Source organism: Bombyx mandarina, chromosome 20 (assembly GCF_030267445.1).
Source record: "Bombyx mandarina strain Sakado chromosome 20, ASM3026744v2".
In the NCBI taxonomy this organism is placed as follows: Eukaryota; Metazoa; Arthropoda; class Insecta; order Lepidoptera; family Bombycidae; genus Bombyx; species Bombyx mandarina.
Window position 1 is genome coordinate 11,721,198 of NC_143226.1, and position 22,165 is coordinate 11,743,362.

The following is a 22,165-nucleotide window of genomic DNA, read 5'->3' on the forward strand; positions in this document are numbered from 1 at the left end:
TTATACTACTTTGCTGCAGAAATAGACGTGGCGGTGGTACCTATATGTACAAGCTCAGAAGAATCCCTACCACCAGTGAATGATTTACTGAGACCTTAGAACTCATATCGCATAGGTGGATAGCGGCATTTACATTGTAGATGTCTATGAGCTCCGGTAACCACTTAACACCAGGTGGGCTGTGAGTTTCGTCTAACCATCTAAGCAATACATAAAAAAAGTTGAAAAATGGACGGATTTTATCTTTTTCATAGGTTCTTGTGATGTCTTGCTCTGGATTTACGCAGTATTTTCCGGGTCTCAATTTTGGTCGGTAAAAATATTTTATGATATTTATAAATGACTAAATTTAAAACTTAAATTTTACATTCGTTATTGATAAACTCCTTATAAAACTAATTTTAATTTTAACTTCTGTCTATACATGTAGTGGATATTTATTAGATTAATTTTTACGAAAAAGACAAAAATACAGTTTTTGTTTTCATTATCGACAAGCTATTAAACCTCTGGAAATATCAGCCGGAATATCTTAATTACAGTCTTCAATAAGTTATATGTATAAAAATTTGTAAATAGTAACAAAACCGTCATTAAATCTCAATCATTGGAAATAATTTTGTGATTCTATACTTATTTAGTTTTATTTCCCTTCCTATTCGCTGGTAGCCTAAGAGGCTATTTCAGCTACGTCCGGTCGGGTAGGTGAGCTCAACGGCTCAACCTGAGAGAATTTGCTAACACTAGCCCTAGCAAGAGCAGTGCTTAGCTGAATCTACCACCGGATCGGGATCGCGACCCACTGAGAAGATCCGGAGAGAATCTCAATAGGCTGTCTTTTTTTTTATTGCCCTTATAGGCAGACGAGCATACGGCCACCTGATGGTGACTGGTTACCGTCGCCCATGGACTTCAGCAATGCCAGGGGCAGAGCCAAGCCGCTGCCTGCCGAAAATTACCGCCGCTGTCTATGGACATTTATGCATAATTCTTCTGAGAGCCAAACCAATCTATTGCTATTCGTTATTTTTGTCATACCAAGGTAGTACAATCTAATCTATCGTAATGCGAATTACCGAATCTTTCAAAATCTTCACTGAATTTTATTGAATTTAAAAGTCGGTTTGATCACAACTCAAGCGAGATATATTAATTTTTTTTTGTGTAAAAAATTTTAATTTCTCATAAATAGTTTTCAGTCAAAGTCGAAATTCATTTCTGATTCTTTTTTCATAACAAAGGTCAACGTTCTTATTAAAATAATACATAACCAATCAAGCTTAAAAAATAATAATAAGAATATGGTATCTCAGAATCATTACTGCTACAATATTTTCGATTCCCGCTTAGTTAAAAATAAAAATGCCAAGCACGTAAACGCTTAACAATTTGACAGATCTCATGTGACAGCACGCATTAAAAACTCAACAGGCAACACCCAAATTGATCTTTATATCTGTTTGTTTAAGTATAGAATCGTATGACCGTTTCCAATCAATCTGAGACATTCGTATATCAAACGCAGACACAGTGGCGCCCCCAAAGAGTTGTTAAATAAATTCGATTTTATTAATGTTGTTACCACAATCTTGATCGTGGCGAGGCGACGTTTAAAACTTTTATTATTTATAACACGGATTATATCTTGAATCTTAAAAAAAAAATTTTGAATTTTTCGAGTTTTTTTTTTGTTGTTAAGTTTAACGTCGTTGTTTACCGAGCGACCTGGGATGCCTCACACAACACAAAATAATTATTAGCCGTTTTATAAATTGTTTACATTATTAGTTCGGTAAACAACCCTAACAAAGCTATTGAAAATTAATTTAGATTAAATATGGCTTGAAGACGTTAAACATTAATCATCATCATCATCATCATTTCAGCCTATCGCCGTCCACTGCTGAACATAGGCCTCTCCAATAGATTTCCAGTGCGACCGGTATATCCTGGAGTGGCGACCACGTACTGGCAAGCGCAGTGTGGGACGGCCACCTACTAGATGGACCGACGACCTAGTAAAAAGCGCTGGGTCTCGTTGGATGCAGGTGGCAATGGACCGGTCGCACTGGAAATCTAAACATTAATACGACAACACAATTCTAGGCACAATTACAATATTTAGCTTAATGTATAAATATATTTTAGATTCTATAAACATAGTAGGTACCTACTTTTCATTACGGATCCTCCCGATCGATTAACGGTGCTTTTAGGTACCACAAGCACCGGTCACCGTCCTCGTCGAACCCGTCGCTTGCGACGAAGGGCTCGACGAGCGAATTAACCTACAGACAGCCCACTGAATTTCTCGCCGGATCTTCTCAGTGGATCGCGTTTCCGATCCGGTGGTAGATTCTGCGAAGCACTGCTCTTGCTAGGGCCAGTGTTAGCAACACTCCGGTTTGAGCCCCGTGAGCTCAAGTCACGCTACACGTCAAGGAGAAGCTGAAATAGCCTCTTAAGGCTATCAGCATAGGTAGAAAAAAAAACTTACATAATAGGCAAGCAGACACCAACATACCAAACAAAATAGTTATAGTATAATTTGCGCGATTTTTTTTAATGGAGTGTTCTTCGACTTCCTCCCGCTTTTTATAAAGAATTATTGTGCTTATAGAAAAAGGTCGATTTAGGCTATCAGAGCTGAGAATATCGCACCGATTTAATAGAGGGATTCTAAGAAATGCTTATACTGATATCTGTATAACATCAATGTATAAAAGCGGTAGACAGCGGCTTGGCTCTGCCCCTGAAGTCCATGGACGACGGTAACTACTCACCATCAGGTGGGCCGTATGCTCGTCTGCCTACAAAGGCAATAAAAAAAGTATGAATCCTAATCTATTCATTGTGTATGTTGTTGAATGTTTAAGTTTTTTACGATTTGAGTAGTTTGAGTAGTACCTTGGTTTGTTGAGATGTTGTTTCTCATTTAAATTTTTAGAGAAATAAATATTCTTCAAACATATTATTATATTCCATGTGCATCTTAGTTGCTCCAAACTTTTACCCTTCAGTAGATTAGAGGAATCTTTTGTCACACGATATTTTGAATTCTGAAAATTCATTAATGAATTTATAACATTATTGGCATAAAGTCGGATGCCTGTTTGCTAAACTATTTAATTTTACATTTCATATTTTAAACAGCTCTGTATCATAAGTGTTTTATAATGAAATAGATGTTTTCATATGAGTGTACTTTAACACTGTTTTATTTTAAACACGTTTTTTTTTTAAAATGAAACCTCTTTAAATATTAACTAAATAACCTAGAAGACGATAGCAAAGAAAAAGAGAAAGTAAAGAAATTAAAATAATTTAAAGTAATTTTGAGATTTATCATGAAAATGTCTGATGGCAGTGGAAGACGGTCACTCGACCTCTGCGCGCCGGTCCGCTTAAGTCGACGTTTTGTTTTAAACGGAGATTGATGGTGACTACGCGTAACAAGGCATAAAACGTGAATAGAGTTCTATGGGAAATGTGTCGTTAATTTGACTTCGTTATAAGCGTTATGTTTACGCTTGTTTCTTATAATGTTAAGCTGTACATTACTTTCTTTAAACATGCAATGGTTATTCTCTTCTTTAAGCATGCAATTAAACATGCATCTGGTGGTAGGACTTCTTGTGAGTCCGCGCGGGTAGGTACCACCACCCTGCCTATTTCTGCCGTGAAGCAGTAATGTGTTTCGGTTTGAAGGGTGGGCAGCCGTTGTAACTAAACTTGAGACCTTAGAACTTATATCTCAAAGTGGGTGGCGGCATTGATAGACGAAATATAAATTAAAGAGATATCTGATCCAGTAAACGCTTACCGTCGTCAGCACTATATTTTGGTAGTAATTAGCCAAAAGCCTAAATCCTATTAATCCACCAAAAATTAGAAAAGTTGCTACTCACATTCGAAACACTAAGATTATATTTTTGATGTAACGCTATATGTAGGTAGGTATCAGTTAGTATATTTCATTTATTAATATTTTTATTTCATAATTGACATTTCGAGCGAAGCTATTGATTTTGATCGAAATATTTATATCTATAAATAAAAAACAGGACCTTAAATTGTTTACGATATTTAATGTTACATTCGTTTTGTTGCAGGCGAAAAGACCAAGACCCGATCCAGGCACTGATGTTTCAGATCGGTAAGTCTCTCTGATAAAATTATTGAGGACAAGCGGCCCGCTCCGGCTCCGCTCGGGTCTTTAACAAAAATTTCAACGATATTTGACGTTGTTTTATTTTTTAAAATAAAAGAACACTTAATGCGGCATAACTATAATAGTTAAACATGTCGCGACACTTTTTGTAAATAATAACGTGTTCTACAAAGTCGTAGCACATTCTTTTGTTCTATCATCAATAATTTTCGCAGGGCACGCGATGTAAAGAATATTTAGTATTACTGGTGGTAGGACCTCTTGCGAGTCCGCACGGGTAGGTACCACCACCCCGTCTATTTCTGCCGTGAAGCACTAATGCGTTTCGGTTTGAAGGGTGGGGCAGCCGTTGTAACTATACTGAGACCTTAGAACTTTTATCTCAAGGTGGATGGCGCCTATACGCCGTAGATCAATCAATAAAAATAAAAACAATTGTTTTTATCAGCAAAGCAGTCGATGAAAAATCGTAATTCGTAATTCTTTAATGCAAGCCGATTTGTTGAATCGTTGTAGTCAATCCGCGAACAAAATACTTTTAAGCGAAATTCAACACGATATAATGTCTAGTTTGTTCTAGATGGCACATTCTTAATCTATTTCACAATCGCCGCTAACTTTTTTAAGCAATAAACATTCATTTTTATCGTTCATTATTATGATTGGTAGACAAATAGTTACAATATTTTTTATTACACACAGTTAGACGGAATACATCCTTTTGCATTAAAAAAAACTGTGTTTGAAACAAAAAAGTTCTTTGGAACGAAGTTCCTTATGAGACGATACGGAGGGGTACCCTAACCGGGAAAAAACGTCCATAACGTAAGATTTTTATTAGTAATGCACACAGTGTACGACTTAACTTTGTAATAACGTACAAAAACGAACATATTTTTTTATCATTCATTGACCACGATCTCAGAGCGTTCGTTTGCGCAATACACTAACTCTTATGCAAGCAACCGTGAATGAAGTGTACCACAATAAGTTCGCACGTTACCGAATGACCGTGGGTTGTTGCGAAACCTCCAGTTTTATTTTCTTTATACCTCGAATAGAACTTTAAATTAATATTTTTATAATAAGGAACTTCGTTAGTATCCGGTGTCCCACGACACCACACATCTTTTTATTAAAATATAGCTTATGTACTTCAGGTCATGCATTACATCTCCCGATGTTCTGTTACCCACTGTTGATCCTCGATATGAGTTAACGCGGAGCTCTCGACACCATCCACAATGCTCTTGGCCCTTAATTTCCGTGTAATCCCTGCATTGTCGGTACACAATTGCCGTGCAAAGGGCTACTTAATAAAAGTATCACAATAAGGGCTGCCACGTGTGTATAAGTTTTTAGTACTCGGAGAGTTTATTTTGACGTTAGCTTTGAAGCACCCGTGGAAGAAGGGGGAATGCTAAGTGTGTGTTTTGAGAGACGTTTTTCGTTTTTACCATTGCACCGCCCGCCACTGGAGTAGAGTCCATCCATACTACCCGGAGCCACTGCGTTCATCCACAGTGCGTTTCCAGAGGTCTTTTTTGCCACGTACCATCCGGCTTTGCAATGAGCTTCCCCTCCACGGTGTTTCCCGAGCGCTATGACATGTTCTTCTTCAAACGTGGCTTGTGGAGAGTATTAAACGGTAGGCAGCGGTTTGGCTCTGTCCCTGATATTGCTGATGCCCCTGAGCGACGTTAACCTTTCACCATCATGTTGGCTGTATGCTTGTCTGCCTATACGGCAATAGGTAAAAAAAAAAGTCATAGGTGGATAGATGATCAGAAGATTGCATATCTAAGCGACAGTATAGCTTGACACTTCTGTTATATAGATCCCTAATCTGCCGCATTGGCTGGGGCTGGATTCTTTACTGTACGACGATGCCTTAATTCGATGGAATATTGACTGAAAATTTTTTTTCGGTCCAGTAAAACCGTAGCTTAGCAGCGGCTTGGCTCTGCCCCTGCCATTGCTAAAGTCCATAGGCGACAGTAAGCACTCACCATCAGGTGGGCCGTATGCTCGTCTGTCAACAAGGGCAATAAAAAAAAACTTAGTATTGGAGTGACAAAAAAAAACATTTTTTTTAAAATCGTTAAATTGTCTTAAATCTCTATTTTGATACAAAAAAATAATATGGCGGAAATGGCACAAAGTTTTTACTTGTAACAAAGCGAAGACTTAGCTCGGATACATCCCTAAAACGGCGTCACGCCTATTTCGGCTTAACAAATCATCAGGTTGTGATCAAAGGAAGTGCATCACAATAGGTGTTGTGTTACACTGTCCCGACTCCTAATCCGATGTCATTCACTGAACATTCTGTAGGTGTTTTTTTGTGTACATTTCGTTCAAGATGTTTTCGTTGTTATATAAATGCGTGCGAATTCAAAATCTTGCAGCGCGAGTCTTTTGCGGGAATATGGAGGGTATAAGTGAGGAGCACAATCTGACACCCGTATCTTTAGTCGTTCACACGAGCGTAACTCGACTCGACTCAACCTCCAACGCGCGTTTTGGTATGATTAGTCGTAAAAATAAACTCCACTTAAACGTCCTTGGAAAAATTTCCTAACCGGAGTGAAGTGACCGAACTGTCAAGTTAAGGTACGTCGCGACCTACCTTGAACGTTCCTCAAGGCTGGTTTTCTATCGATGTCCAAATAGTATGTGGACCGCAAATGGAAATATATGATATTGTTGTGCAATGGCCTGGATCTGTGCATGATTCGCGCATATTTTGATAATTTAAGTTTAATAATATTTATTAATAAAGTAAATAGTTCGAAGTTAGACATTTGAAACTCTTTATTTTATTTACCTACATACGAGTCATATTTTGCTTACTACCTGATAAATAAAGTCAATGCGATTATAAGTTTTATTTATTTAATAATAAACTGGTGGTTGTGGAAAAGCACTTCAACAACACGATGCAACCAAAATCACATAAAAGCGGCGAATAAAAATACAAAGCCGGATCCGAAATCTAAAATAATGATAGGTTAGAAAATAAATAATACACTTTCAGATTTACCGCACGCACACATATTTACGAATAACTCAGCAACCAAAACATCAAACAAGTTCATCTAGTGTCAAACAGACAGCGGCAGCTTGACTTTGACATTAAACAATGACCATAGACTACAGAACTCTATGGGTTTGATGCTAGCTTGATCAAATTTTCATCATTATTACCTCACTCGAGGACAGTTGAGGAATATTGTAATGGTCGACTAAAAATACCAAATTTGAGTAAGTTTGGAGGGAATTCTCGAGCATCATCGGATGAGTTAAGAGTGGAGGACTATTTTACGAAACGTCTAAAGATACGGGCATTAGTGTATTAGAAAGTGTCCGCTGGCAGGGGATCAATTAAGGTGGCGCCACAGTAGCAAATGGAAGGATTTTAACGCTAATCATACCAACGCTTACTGGTACCTATTTGTACCATAGCGGGTAGATAACGGTATGCGACAAGTATTATTCAAAATAAAAAATAAAAAAAAACAAAAAAAAGGATATTACCTCTAGTTTTATGTAAATGTTAACGGAAATGTATGTAATCCGTCATTGTATACAATTCCTAGGAAATGTATGTAATACCTAAAATCGCACGGAAATGTGTGAAATAAATTATATTATACTTACACATTACACATTTCCTAGGAAATCTATACATTTCCTAAATAGCAATCGGAAATGTAAAACATTTAAGAAATTGGTGGGTACGCGGGGACAGCGGGACGAGTCTTGCACTACGGTCAGTTGCCAACTTGCAATCCACTGGAACCGGCCAGGGATTTAAGAAGTGCTTTTGCAAAAAAAACTGTGCTACATCATAAAGTATTATGTACTTCCAAATGCCATTCGAGCTTACCCTGCAAAAATAAATAGCTATATGGACTGATAAAGTATTATAATATAAAGATTTACTTTTATACTTTGACATTTATAATTACTTAATTATCAGACTGATTACTTGCCAAATGAAAATTTGATATAATAAGAATAAATATAAGTTGATTTTGTGATACGTTAAAAGTTAATAGATAGTTGATTTTAGAAGTTTTAATTAGTAAGATAATATGAATATATTATTATTATTTTACGGTATGACTGTTACCCGATTGTCTCAATAAGTGTTATAATAAAAAAATATTATTAACAACGTGTTTTATTACAGAAAGCATTTACTTTATACATTTCCTAATACGATATTGGAATTATATACAATTCCGAGGAAATTTATACATTTCCTAGGATATCTATGCATTAAATAGTTTTTCAAACAATATTTTATACATTTCCTAAATAGTATCGGAATTGTACACATTTCCTAGGATTTGTATACAATTCCTTGATTTCATACATTTCCGGTAACATAAACAAAAGTCATGAAGGCAAATGTGCAAAAGCAATAAGATGATGCGTGCATTTTCGATGCAAAATTTCAAAATGGGTCCTTTGACCCGTTACGGTATGTTTAGTGTTAAAAACAGCATCATAGACCACAATTCAATTCAGCACACTTCACTCCTTTTTATTGTCCTGCCTATTCTAGTGCCCTCGAGAGGTCATACCTACTGGATTCACCGAACTAGTAGGTGAGCTCACGGGGAAACCATAGGGTCTCTTTCTAATTTTGTCATAAAGTAACTCTTGAATACGAAGTAGGTAACTGTTGAATCTTTGTGCATCAATTTGTCTAATATAAGTGCTGTGTTTAATAGAGTAGTAATTTTTTAATTAATGTTGGCAACATTTAAGAAACATGAGTCCGGTGAATAAATGTAGGAATATGTGCCAGGTGGTACATGTGCCAGAAACCATTACTCGTAGTAGGCAGCGTCATTTACCTACTGCAAGAATTGCAATTAGCACTGTGAAAAATTTGGCACATTTATTAATAATGTATTAGGTACATAGCAATACAAAAAAGCAAACGTTGAGTATTTGCAGATGTCATTAAAGGTCTTTTAAAAAAATTATGAATTTATTAATAATATTGAATGTATGGATACATTATTGCAATTTATTAATAAACCCTAAACCTAAATTTTACTGTTTTATTAGCGCCAATTTAATAATATTAATATTGCTACATGTGGCGCATAAAATATTACCAGCTTTAAAAAAAAAATAGGTAGAAAAAAAAATGAAGCAAGTTTTCATTTTTCACACATTCCCTAAACGCGTTCGGGAAGACAAAAAATGTAAAATTAATTGTTACGGGCACGACGCACAGTGGGTCGATACTATGATTTGAGTGACTTAGGGACCAACTTCGTTTTTCAACAATTTTTTTTACGTAGATAGATAGAGCTCGTTAATCTCAATAATAATTGTTTTGGGCAAAAATTACAAAAACTTTATAGTTTGGTCAGAAAAATGTGTTTTGTGATTTTTTTGTATGGAGCGGGTCACATTAACTGAAATTCCTGCTAAGTACCGTGAGGTCCCGCTTTGAAACTTTATTTTTCTTACACCTTGTCTAGTCTACTATCATTTGATGCTATGAGCATGTGCATAAAGTTGCAACTCTGCCAAATAAATGGATCGAAAAAAATGAATAAATACATAGAATAAAAACCTTTATTTTTATTTTCGTAAGTGCTTTTAAGTTAAATTTGATATGGATTAGTAAGTAAAAGCACGCAACAATACCCATAATTACATAATACCTAACAAAAATACATTTAGTAGGTCTCTAATTAATCAATCTCTGTAATTATCAGGATAGTTAACATTAGTTACTGAGGATAATTAGTTAAGCAGCCATTACTGGGTAGTAGAAAATATAGTAAACATTTGTGTCTCTCTGGAAGTATAAAGTGACCATGTTTATTATATACTAACTAGTGTTCGTTTATTCGTACTACTACTAACATCTTGTGATTGTCGTCGTGATCTTCTTTTTTCCGTTATAATGGATAATTTTATTAACAATTTAGGATTATTTATAATTTTAAGAGAGCAACTACAGTCGCTGTCTGATAATAAAAAACTTTCAATTCCTACAAAATCAAATGAACGTGACCGAAGAGAAAAGTGTTGAGCCCCAAAACTTCTGTACGCACTTTTGTTCAAATATAAGTGCAATTTGGAAACGAAGTAGTCGCATGTTAGTACAGTTTATAAGAAAAAAAAAGTGATTGGTTCGAATGTGCAATAAACTGGCCCGAAGGCATGATACCTAAAGATATCAACACTACAGGAAAGGCTCGAGATTTCTAATACTGAAGATGTTGAAAATGTACCACGCTCTAATGTACTACAGAAGCCTCAACATCTACTTTTACACCTCGAAAACCTTTTGAAGAATTGGGATCCAGGCACATTGAACAAATTTACCAATCGCTTCCGTTATCCCCGGATGAAATGAAAGCTACTACAGTTGCTAGTTTGAGAAACACTGGAAATGAAGATGTAGGAGAAATAATGAACCATTTGTCAAATCACCCCGAAGATCTAGAAAAAGTTAAGGAGTGTTTAAGTACAAGTAAAGTGAAAAGTAGTACATATTCTCCCGATAAGGCACTATTAGTTTCACTTAAATTAAGTGGCAGTATATAAATCCAAGAGAAGCAGCAAGTGAAAATGGGTCCGATTTATACCCTTCTTAATATAAAATTAAGCAAGAAAAGACCAAATGTTATCCAGGGAAAGACGAGGTAATTATTAATGAAGAAGGAGCTGCTAATATAATGCAAGCATTACTAAACTTGGCGGTATATAGGCTTTTAAATGTGATTACTTCGGATTTGGACTCGGCAAGAGAGCTACTGCTTATAAGCAAATAGGCTTTGATAGAACCCCAGGTCAAAGTAAATATAAACAAAAGACTGAAACAGAGTTTGATGATTCATCTTTTTTCTTGGCCAGTCTAGTTCCTATAAGGCTTCAGAAATTTGATGGAACAATTGTTTAGGAAAACGACCTACCCTCATCAACTTTTTGTTGCCGTCCAATAATGTTTAAATTTATAAAAGAAACGCAGTCAACAGTGGCAATTATAAAAGCTAGCATAACAGAAGAAATAGAAAGACTTCGGCCATTAAAAATCAAACAAGTTGAAGTTAAGCATCAATTGCACATGATGATGATAGACGGCAAAATAACCTCATTTTGTCAGAAACATTTTCTGCTGTCTGTGATATTTGCAAAGCAAAACCGTCAGACTTTTTTGGAGTGACTTGCTTATCAAAGAAAAAATAATGAAGAAATATTCCAGTATGGAATGCCATCTTTACATGCCTGGATAAGACGCATGGAGTGCTTATTTCATATCGGTAAATATAATTTTATTACTTCACATTTTTTTCATCCTATGTAGTTTCCTGTGAGATTATTTTTTAAATGACATTTTTTTGTTTGCGTCTAATCGTTTGGACTTCAAGAAATGGAGTTGCAAGGGGCGATGACTAAGAAAAAATATCAATCAGAAAGATATATACCTTAAGCGTTTAAAAAGGAATACGGTTTACTTATAGATGTTGTCAAGCAAGAAGTAGGATAGATAACCAATGATGGCAATACTGCCAGAAGATTTTTCAGGAATGCAGAAGGAACAGCCCACATAACAGGAATACGTAAAGATTTAATAGAGAGGTTTCACGTGATTCTTCAGACAGTTGCATCTGGAGAGCGCGTGGACCTTTCCAATTTTTCCGAGTTTTGTAGATATACTGCAGAATTGTATATTAATTTATATCCCTGGTATTATATGCCTTCCAGTATCCATAAATTGTTGGCACATGGCAGTGATATACAATAATAAAAAGCTTTGCCTTTCGTGCCATTCCTATAGGTAAACTGTCGGAAAAGGCAGCGGAAGCTCGCAATAAAGATTTTCGGAAATATACAGAGAGTTATTATTTTAGAAAGATAACTAGAATGTCGACTAATGAGGATATTTTACACAATCTTCTTTTGTCTTCTGATCTAAAGATCGAATGGTGAAACAAAATATATAATACTTAGAGATATTGATTAATTAGAGACCTACTAAATGTATTTTTGTTAGGTATTATGTAATTATGGGTATTGTTGCGTGCTTTTACTTACTAATCCATATCAAATTTAACTTAAAAGCACTTACGAAAATAAAAATAAAGGTTTTTATTCTATGTATTTATTCATTTTTTTCGATCCATTTATTTGGCAGAGTTGCAACTTTATGCACATGTTCATAGCATCAAATGATAGTAGACTAGACAAGGTGTGAGAAAAATAAAGTTTCAAAGCGGGACCTCACGGTACTTAGCAGGAATTTAATTTAATGTGACCCGCTCCATACAAAAAAATCACAAAACACATTTTTCTGACCAAACTATAAAGTTTTTGTAATTTTTGCCCAAAACAATTATTATTGAGATTAACGAGCTCTATCTATCTACGTAAAAAAATTTGTTAAAAAACAAAGTTGGTCCCTAAGTCACTCAAATCATAGTATCGACCCACTGTGCGACGTCGCTATGCTCTGGAATTAGTTAGGTTAATTAATGTTTAACATGACATTCTTTTGCGTTTTTCACGTTGCTCTGTGGATGAGATAAAAAGTAGTGGCGTCAAAAACATTTTTTTGTATACTTTTTAATTGCGTCTCTTACAATTTAAAATATTAATCGTGAGGATTTATTTACTAAAGAACAATACGGAATGGATTTGCCGAAAAATTTGCGCGTTATATTTGCTCTGTGCACAAAAAGGCGGTATTTTCATTAAAATATTTATTAGAAAAAATAATCATAATTACGATCTATTTATTAAAAAACCAAAAAAAAAGAAAAATAAACTGCTTACTTAGTTTTAATCCAAGTAATTTTCCAAAGATAATCTGTGTCAAATCTGACAATTTCACAAATGGCATCACCATTTTGAAATATAAATCATTTTTTGACGTGATTCCGTTTCGTTACACGCTTTAAGTTTTTTGATTTGACAGACGCCGGATTTCAAGTGTCGAATAGCGTGCCACTAGTTGTTTTTTATTAGCACCGTTACTATGTTATTCTCTTTGTTTTTTTTTTAATAGTATCCTGCTGTTAAAATAAATGTCTATCGAAAAAAGTGCACGATTTTCTTTATGTCATTTTTTAAGATATGTAATGTAACGGTAATTGTTATTTAAATGAGTTTTTGCGTGTATAGGTGACTTTCCCACTACACAGATAAGAGTAGCGTTATTAATTTCGTATGAAATCGATGGTGGGTTAATCTGTGATAAAACGAATGAGATGACGATTGAGAAAGAACTACTTTATTGTTTGTTTGTTTTTCCTACCTATGCTGATAGCCCTGAGAAGCTATTTCAGCTTCTCTTTGACGTGACGCTCACGGGGCATTATTATTTTGATATTAATAAACATATTGTAACAATCTGTAAGTACAAACAAGGCTTTGGCTACGTATTTTAAGGTACCACTTATTACCTATTACCCGCTATCGAAACCAAACAAAAGCACAACTTAGTCGTGGAAAGCACGGAAGGGTGATTTATAAGTAGTAGCGGGCCTTAAGTAGGCTGAGTTCAAGCAGACCCGCAATCTTCAAAGACTATATTATACTCTATTCCAAATACGAAGTCCCATTTGACAGATGTTATTATTAAGTTATCGTGGGTGTGAATAAATTGTGAAATGATTTAGATTGATTGTGTATTTTTAAATAATGATTTACGACCATCAACAAAAAATGATTAATATTTGAAATTATGCGAAACGTGAAGAGTTACATTCTAAGAAGTGTCAAAAGACACTTTTGAAGTTGTCGTGGCCTAAAGGATAAGACGTCCGGTGCATTCGTGTTGAAGCAATACACCGGTGTTCGAATCCCGCAGGCGGGTACCAATTTTTCTAATGAAATACGTACTTAACAAATGTTCACGATATTTTCATCACGTGAAGGAAGAACATCGCGTAATAAAAATCAAACCCGCAAAATTATAATTTGCGTAATTACTGGTGGTAGGACCACTTGTGAGTCCGCACGGGTAGGTACCACCGCCCTGCCTATTTCTGCCGTGAAGCAGTAATGCGTTTCGGTTTCAAGGGTGGGGCGCCCGTTGTAACTATACTGAGACTTTAGAACTTGTATCTCAAGGTGGGTGGCGCGTCTACGTTGTAGATGTCTATGGGCTCCAGTAACCACTTAACACCAGGTAGGCTGTGAGCTCGTCCACACATGTAAGCAATAAAAAAAAAGACTTCGTAATTGGAATAGAGTATAGTAATCACCAAACATAGCTTAAGTAGTAACGAGTGATTCCCATTGGAGGCCTGAAGTAATGTATGGAGTGTTGACATTGACATTGACGGTCAACCGGTCGATTTACTATCAGGACACGCTTCTGAAAAACGAACAGAAGAATTTAATGATCAATCAAGCCAAACTGATGTTCTCGTCTAAAAGACATCTTGATCAATTTTATGATACATCCTACTTAGAGTTTTTCTGTTAATTATTGAAATACTCTAAACATTAATTACTACTCAGAATAAATAAATAAAATAACAACATTTTAAATGAACCGTACAGAAAAATAGAAATGTTTATAATTTATATAAGCGTTCGCGCCTTTTTCGAGTGTCACTTTTTTCCGCCATTGGAGACTCAACACTATCGTATATCAAACGATTTGGAAATGGAATTTCAACTGTAAAATGTTTTTATGTTGGCAGCATTGTCACTTTTTAATTGAATGCGTTTTTTTTTTCGTTTTTATACGGCCGGTGCCTTTTGGCCTCGGTAGCATGTCGTAAAACTAAGACAAAAGAGATCAAACGTTTTTTTTTATAGTCGCCTAATGACATTCCATATGGTGTTGATTGTTCACATTTTTAGTTTTATGTTCCGGTTGGCGGATTGAATTTTTGAAATGTTCGTGAATTAGATCTTGCGCATAAAATCCGTTGCGACTTTTTTTTCCAAATTGCTATTAATATAATACTAGAAATATATATAAGCATTCAAACAAAAAAAAAACATTTTCGTTTCTTAAGTATACATCAACGCGCTTGCTAATCCATGATTCAAATTTCATTAAATTATAAGATATTATATAAGATAAAATTATAAGATATAAAATATTAATTTATCTACAGCTAGCTGACCCGGCAGACTTCGTAGTGCCTTAATCGATAAATAAAAGACCTAAACTTTTGTATAAAATAAACTTAAAACAAACAAAAAGAATCCGTCCGACGGGGGACACATCAAAAGGAAAATAAAATTATTATTTTTATTTAACTCTGAGCATTTTCTTATCTATCTACCTTTTAAACCTTCTCTAGACTTAACCATAAATAATTCAAGACCAAAATTAGCCTAATCAGTCCAGCCGTTCTCGAGTTGTATCGAGACTAACGAACAGCAATTCATATATATATATAGATTTTGCGTATATTCATGCCCAACTAACCATTGTTAGCGTATATATTTTTTACCGATAAGACTGATCACTTTTACTTTAGATCATTTGCCGTAAAGATTAATCAATTTCATGGCTACAAGTTAAATTTATTAAGCACGTTGATCGCTATTATGGACACCACTTGTCCGACAGCCTACGCCCCAGGGCAAAACAAATATATCAAGTACTAGCTTTTACCCGCGGCTTCATCTGCGTGATCAAGGAAAGATGTCGGTGTAGTTTCAAGTGAAAAAATATGTTTTTCGGAACAAAAGATAATCTGTAACATATTATATTATTCTGACCTAATTACCCATTACCTACGTTAAAAAAAACATTTCAATCTATCGCTACGATTCGACGTGAAAGAAGGACAAATCAACGCACTTTCACTTTACGATTATACATATATATATAAAATATTTATTTATATTTCATAATAGTTTAAGTGAGTAGTAATAAGTATGGATAGTCCAAAATAGATATCTATTTTTTTTAATATAAAAAAATTGTCAAGACCATACTAAATAGTAATTTACAGGAATAGCTATTAGCTATAGGTCATTATTTTTCTGTGATGTCAAAACAGCAGACACTAGGGTTCTTCGCGGTCAGAATGTCCGACCGCCTTGCTTCCGGACACCAGCTGATCTCCGCGCTCTTATTGACCTTTTTTTCCCCTACCTAATCTGATAGCCTTGAGAGGCTATGTCAACGTAACCTAACAAGTAGGTGAGCTCACTGGGCTCAAACCAGACAACGTTGCTAACACTAACCCTAGCAAGAGCAGTGCCTCGTAGAATCTACCACCGGATCGGAAACGCGGCCCACTGAGAAGATCCGGCGAGATACTCAGTGGGCTTCATAAAATAAATGGATTTTTTAATTATTAGTTAAATTATGGATGAATGAATGGTAAATTATATAATATCATAATATCTTGCACTGCACTAAAATTCGCATGTCAAATAATGACAAAGCATACACGCTGCTTTTAACTTATGTAACAACTCATTTTCACTATGCTTAGCGAATAAATGATTTCTTTCTTTCTTTATGGATGAACTCTCATGGGCACTTAATGTACATAATCATATGTAGGTAAGTAAATAGCGATTATGTAATATACTGAATAATAAATAGAGAATACATAAGAATTATAAACGTATAAAATACGCGATCGAAGGACTATTGAGTTAAGCATGCTTTCTGGTTTGACGTTCAACGCGTTAAAGTTACCCAGTATCGATAATACGCCATTGGTACTCCATCCGCGATTAAGAGGGCGCGTTTATACTAAATTGACACTAGATACGAACAATAGGGCCATAGAGTTCTCGACAAGAACGTGTGCGACGACACGCTCCGTACAAAAAGCCCTTTGTCGAGACCTCAAGAGCTATGTATACAAAACAGGGCGATTTATCGCTTACACAATACAGTTTAGTGGATAAGTTGATTTGTAGTATAGATTTTGTGTAAATTTGGATCAACGGTCGCTTAAAAAACAAATGAGATATAAATTGTTTTGGAGTAATCAAAATTGTTCTATCTCAGCAATGTTTTGATGCGTAAAAATGGCACTATTTTATAATTTTTTTTGTTAATGCAACTTTAGGCACAGGAGTACAGTGGCGGACTTAATGCTTAAAGCATTATCAATTAGTCTGTCAATGTTGACGTAGAGAGTTCTGTGAAATACAGTTCAGTTCTCTTTGAAATACAGAATTATTATTTATAAAATTCATATTTATAAAATAATGTATAGACAAAACAGACACACAGTAGGTATACAAACACATACCTATAACGCCCCACAGGTATACCTATATAAAAATGAATTGCTGTTCGTTAGTTATGAAGTCGTCGTGGCCTAAAGGATAAGACGTCGTGCATATATATGAAGCGATGCACCGGTGTTCGAATCCCGCAGGCGGGTACCAATTTTTCTAATGAAATACGTACTCAACAAATGTTCACGATTGACTTCCACGGTGAAGGAATAACATCGTGTAATAAAAATGAAACCCGCAAAATTATAATTTGCGTAATCACTGGTGGTAGGACCTCTTGGGAGTTCGCACGGGTAGGTACCACCACCCCGCCTATTTCCGCCGTGAAGCAGTAATGCGTTTCGGTTCGAAGGGTGGGGTAGCCGTCGTAACTATACTGAGACCTGAGAACTTATATCTCGAGGTGGGCGGCGCATTTACGTTGTAGATGTCTATGGGCTCCAGTAACCACTTAACATCAGGTGGGCTGTGAGCTCGTCCATCCATCTAAGCAATAAAAAAATAAAAAAAAATTGTCTCGCTAAAACTCGAGAACGGCTGGACCGATTTGGCTAATTTTGATCTTGAATTATTTCCAGTCCAGGAAGTCCAGAGAAGGTTTAAACGGTAGATAAATACGAAAATCCTCGGAATTAAATAAAAATAACAATTTTGTTTTTCCTTTCATGTGTTCCCCGTCGGACGGATTCCTTTTGTTTGTTTTAAGTTTATTTTATACAAAAGCTTAGATCTTTTAACTATCGATTGAGGCACTACGAAGTCTGCCGAGTCAGCTAATATCATCATAATAATAAATAATTTAATCATTATACATTAGCATTACGCATCCAGCTTGCGAGAGATTATTTTGGCTTTCACGAGTTGTAGACATAATTAAAAAGATATTTACGGTTTAATTTTGGGTTTCTTTATTATCGCACTTCAGTCGTTCGCGACCACGAAAACTGTAAACTATTAGTAACGCCGGCAACAATATAGTGATAATTAAAAACGATGGTGGAAAACGGTGGAAAACGGTGGTGGTATCTACCCATGCGGACTCACAAGACGTTTACGACGAATAGGATGAACCTAAAACGGTAAATGAACTCAAGTAGATTCTGGTCGAGCGTAGTTAAGGAGCAAATTTAAGGAGTGACACAAAAAAAAATACAGTTAAAAAGCACATTCACAATGAAATATTTTAGTTGTGTATTGAACACGTGTCGACAGAATGGTCGGAATGTGTCATAGGAATTCCGGGTTCAGACACGTTCAGATCTGTCTTGTGCTGTATTCAAATAACAATAAACCACAAGATATTAACCGCGCGGGTAGGTACCACCACCCCGCCTATTTCTGCCGTGAAGCAGTAATACGTTTCGGTTTTAAGGGTGGGGCAGCCGTTGTAACTATACTGAGACCTTAGAACTTATAACTCAAGGTGGGTGGCGCATTTACGTCGTAGATGTTTATGGGCTCCAGTAACCACTTAACACCAGGTGGGCTGTGAGCACGTCCACTCATCTAAGCAAAAAAAAAACTATATTTAGCTCTTTTTGTTGAAAAATTTGACGACCACTGGCTCAGACTAACGTCGTATGCTCCATTCGTATACATTGTTTTAAAGGAAAATAAATATGTAGTTTAAAATGCATATGAAAACTGGCATATGAATATGTTTAAGTGAGATCAAGTTGTAATTAAATAAATTTAAACATCCACTAATTCTCAGAACTACGATCCACATAAAAAAAACTATTTTAAAACTTATGACATCATACTGACACTTACATCTGATCTATTAATATGTTAAATATTTAAAAAAAAAACAATTAAACAGGTGCTATGTTCTAGCGTTGTCATAATATAAAATAATTAACATTAATTTACATTAACAATAAATAATATTTTAATATGGACATTCGCTTTTGGATGGATCCAATATTTAAATCATTACGAGTATTAATTTTAATGGCGTAGTTTAGTTAAAGCATACCGAATATATTTTGTGTTACGAACGGTTAAGCCGTAATAACACTACAGGGGATAACACCAAACTTCAAAACTCCAAGCCATTCGTACATAATGCGTGTTAAATTAACATCTTTTCAAAGTTTCTATGATTCATCTAGATCGGTGTTTCCCAAAGGGCATACGCCCCACAAGGGAGCAATTTGATAATTATGGAGGACAATCGCACTAAATTAATATATAAAATCTCTATTAAAATTGTTTTGAATTTGAATTTCAGTTTTTTATTATAATAATATGTTTTGAAATATTAATTACTGTGTTCTGATAACAATTTCATAATTTCTTCTTATTCATAAATTCACAAATTCTTCCTAAAACTTATCATATAAGTTTCTTATGTGAACAAATCAATTTATTTATTTTAAAAATTATGTATAGGGGGCGTCAAAATTTTAGAAATGTTACAGTGGGGCATAGCACAAAAAAGGTTGGGAAGCACTTATCTTAATGGATGTGTGGTAAAATAAAAGATTCGCTAGTGAAATGTGCGATGTGTGAATTTAATTATTTGTGTTGTATGGTATTGGTTATGGAACTGCTTAGTTTTATCAAACTATAATAAAATGAAGTATGCGTGTGGATTAAAGAAAGAGACAAAAAAAAACAATGATAGCTTTGTCACATCGACAGCCAGAACTTACTTTAATTAAGGTTACTAAGCTTTTTTCCTGAGTGAATACACTCCGTGGTCAATCATGTTTTTGTATATACAGGGTGTCCTAAAAGTCAACGTCAAACCGAAACGAACAACCCTGATTAAATGCGCGAACTTTTAATGGCACTTGCCAAGGCACTTTAGCCCATTTTTTTATGGCCTTTCGAAGTTGACAAATTTCGAAAATTTTTGATTCATAGTTTAACAAATAGTCTTAATTCTAGAAAACAAGTTTTCAGCTGTGTCATTATTTTTGACTGTGAATCTAGAAATGTTTTTTTTTTATTGCCCTTGTGGGCAGACGAGCATATGGCCCACCTGAAGGTGAGTGGTTACCGTCGCCCATGGACTTCAGCAATGCCAGGGGCAGAGCCAAGCCGCTGCCTACCGCTTGTTATTTAATGTTACGGTTCCAAAGTTTAAATGAGCAAAAGTTATAAAAATTAACCGAAAAATGGTTACAGTTTGACCAAATTTTTAGGTTTTTCTTAAATGCCTATAATTTCCAAACTGCATAGAATATTTTTTTTTTTCTGATTTTTCTCATGATACAATCAATCCTGTTTCCCCGTTTCGGCTTGACGTTGAGTTCTGGGACACCCTGTATGTATATCAATATTGAACTCGCAATAATGGATAAGTAATTTCCCGATCCTGCGGAAAGAATGGAAAGCAATCGACGTCACCCCAAACACGTCATTTCGGATCCTCCCGATCCACTAACGGTGCTTTTAGGTACCTCAAGCACCGGTCACCGTCCTCGTCGAACCCGTCGCTTGCGACGAAGGGCTCGACGAGTAAATTAACCCTCAGACACAGCCCACTGAGTTTCTCGCCGGATCTTCTCAGTGGGTCGCGTTTCCGATCCGGTGGTAGATGCTGCGAAGCACGGCTCTTGCTAGGGTTCGTGTTAGCAACGTCGTCACGTTTGAGCCCCGTGAGCTCACCTACTAGTTAAGGGGCCGCTGAAATATCCTCTCAAGGCTATCAGCTTAGGTAGGAAAAAAAGAAGAAGAAAGGATAAGTAATCTTTATGAATTTTATTAATGAAATATTTATTCGGAAAAGCTCACAGCACATGAATACCTCCCTTTGTGAGACATGAGTTCGTAATTTAACGTGTTTGAGAAGCTTATATTTAGGTTAAGAGATTTCCAAGTTATTATTTATGTATAAATCATTAGTAAATCTTGAATTTATTTCCAAACTAAAATGTTAATTATAAGCCCGATGTGTATGTAGTAATAAATAAAAAAAAAGCTATAACATCTATACTATTAAATAAATCAATAGTGGTTATTACGGATTTTCCGTTATAACTACTGAACCATCCGATTGACTTGAAACTTGGTATCCTATCTATTAATTAAGTACATCTATTATCTATCTATCTGGTCTATCTATTAAGTACATGTAGAAAATACATGTACTTAATAGATAGACTAATATTTATATGAGTGTTAGACTCCTTAATAATAATAACAATAAATAATATTGTTAATTTTAAATGCCCAGCGAAGCGGACGAGTACAGCTAGTATTTGATAAAACTGTGACAGTTGACTCGTCAACGGCTCTGTCACACAGCTTAATAGGTACATACATAAAACAAAATGGGAGGCGTGAAAGCATGCTCGGTGATAACGAACTTATAATATTAATCGTAACACGTGCAATGTGTAATGTGTTTGATAAATCGGGAATGTGGGGTGTTTGTGGATGTTCAGGGCTGGTGCGATGAAAGTAATTAAATTATGACACTGGCCTACTTATTATGGCCAATTGACTTGTTGCTAACCATTAAAAAAAAACATAGTTGTACTAATTAAATAATCTGTGGTCTGGATTTTTAGACTATTACAGAATATTAAAGGGAATACTTATTTCGTCTATTAGGGAACACTTATTTCGTTTAAAGAAAGTATTAATTTGCTGAAATAATTTATAAAACATACACGTATTTTCAAGATCTTGTTTTCATTCATGAATGCTACGAAACTATTTGCAAAAAGTAAAAAAACGTGTGGCACTCAGGAACTGCCGCGGTAAAGCTATTGTATAGCATTTTTTATCAACTTATGCAATTATAATTAGACAATGATAATTTAA

At 35.3% G+C, this 22,165-nt stretch overlaps 1 protein-coding gene across 1 annotated transcript in view; it reads left to right on the forward strand.

The window, feature by feature from the left end:
• Window positions 1-22,165, forward strand: part of eya (eya transcriptional coactivator and phosphatase 2) — an 83,209-nt gene that overhangs the window by 39,337 nt on the left and 21,707 nt on the right. Inside the window, exon 3 of the mRNA XM_089736056.1 lies at window positions 4,113-4,156. Coding sequence (XP_089592182.1) covers window positions 4,113-4,156 — 44 coding nt within the window. The remainder of the gene's footprint in view (window positions 1-4,112; window positions 4,157-22,165) is intronic.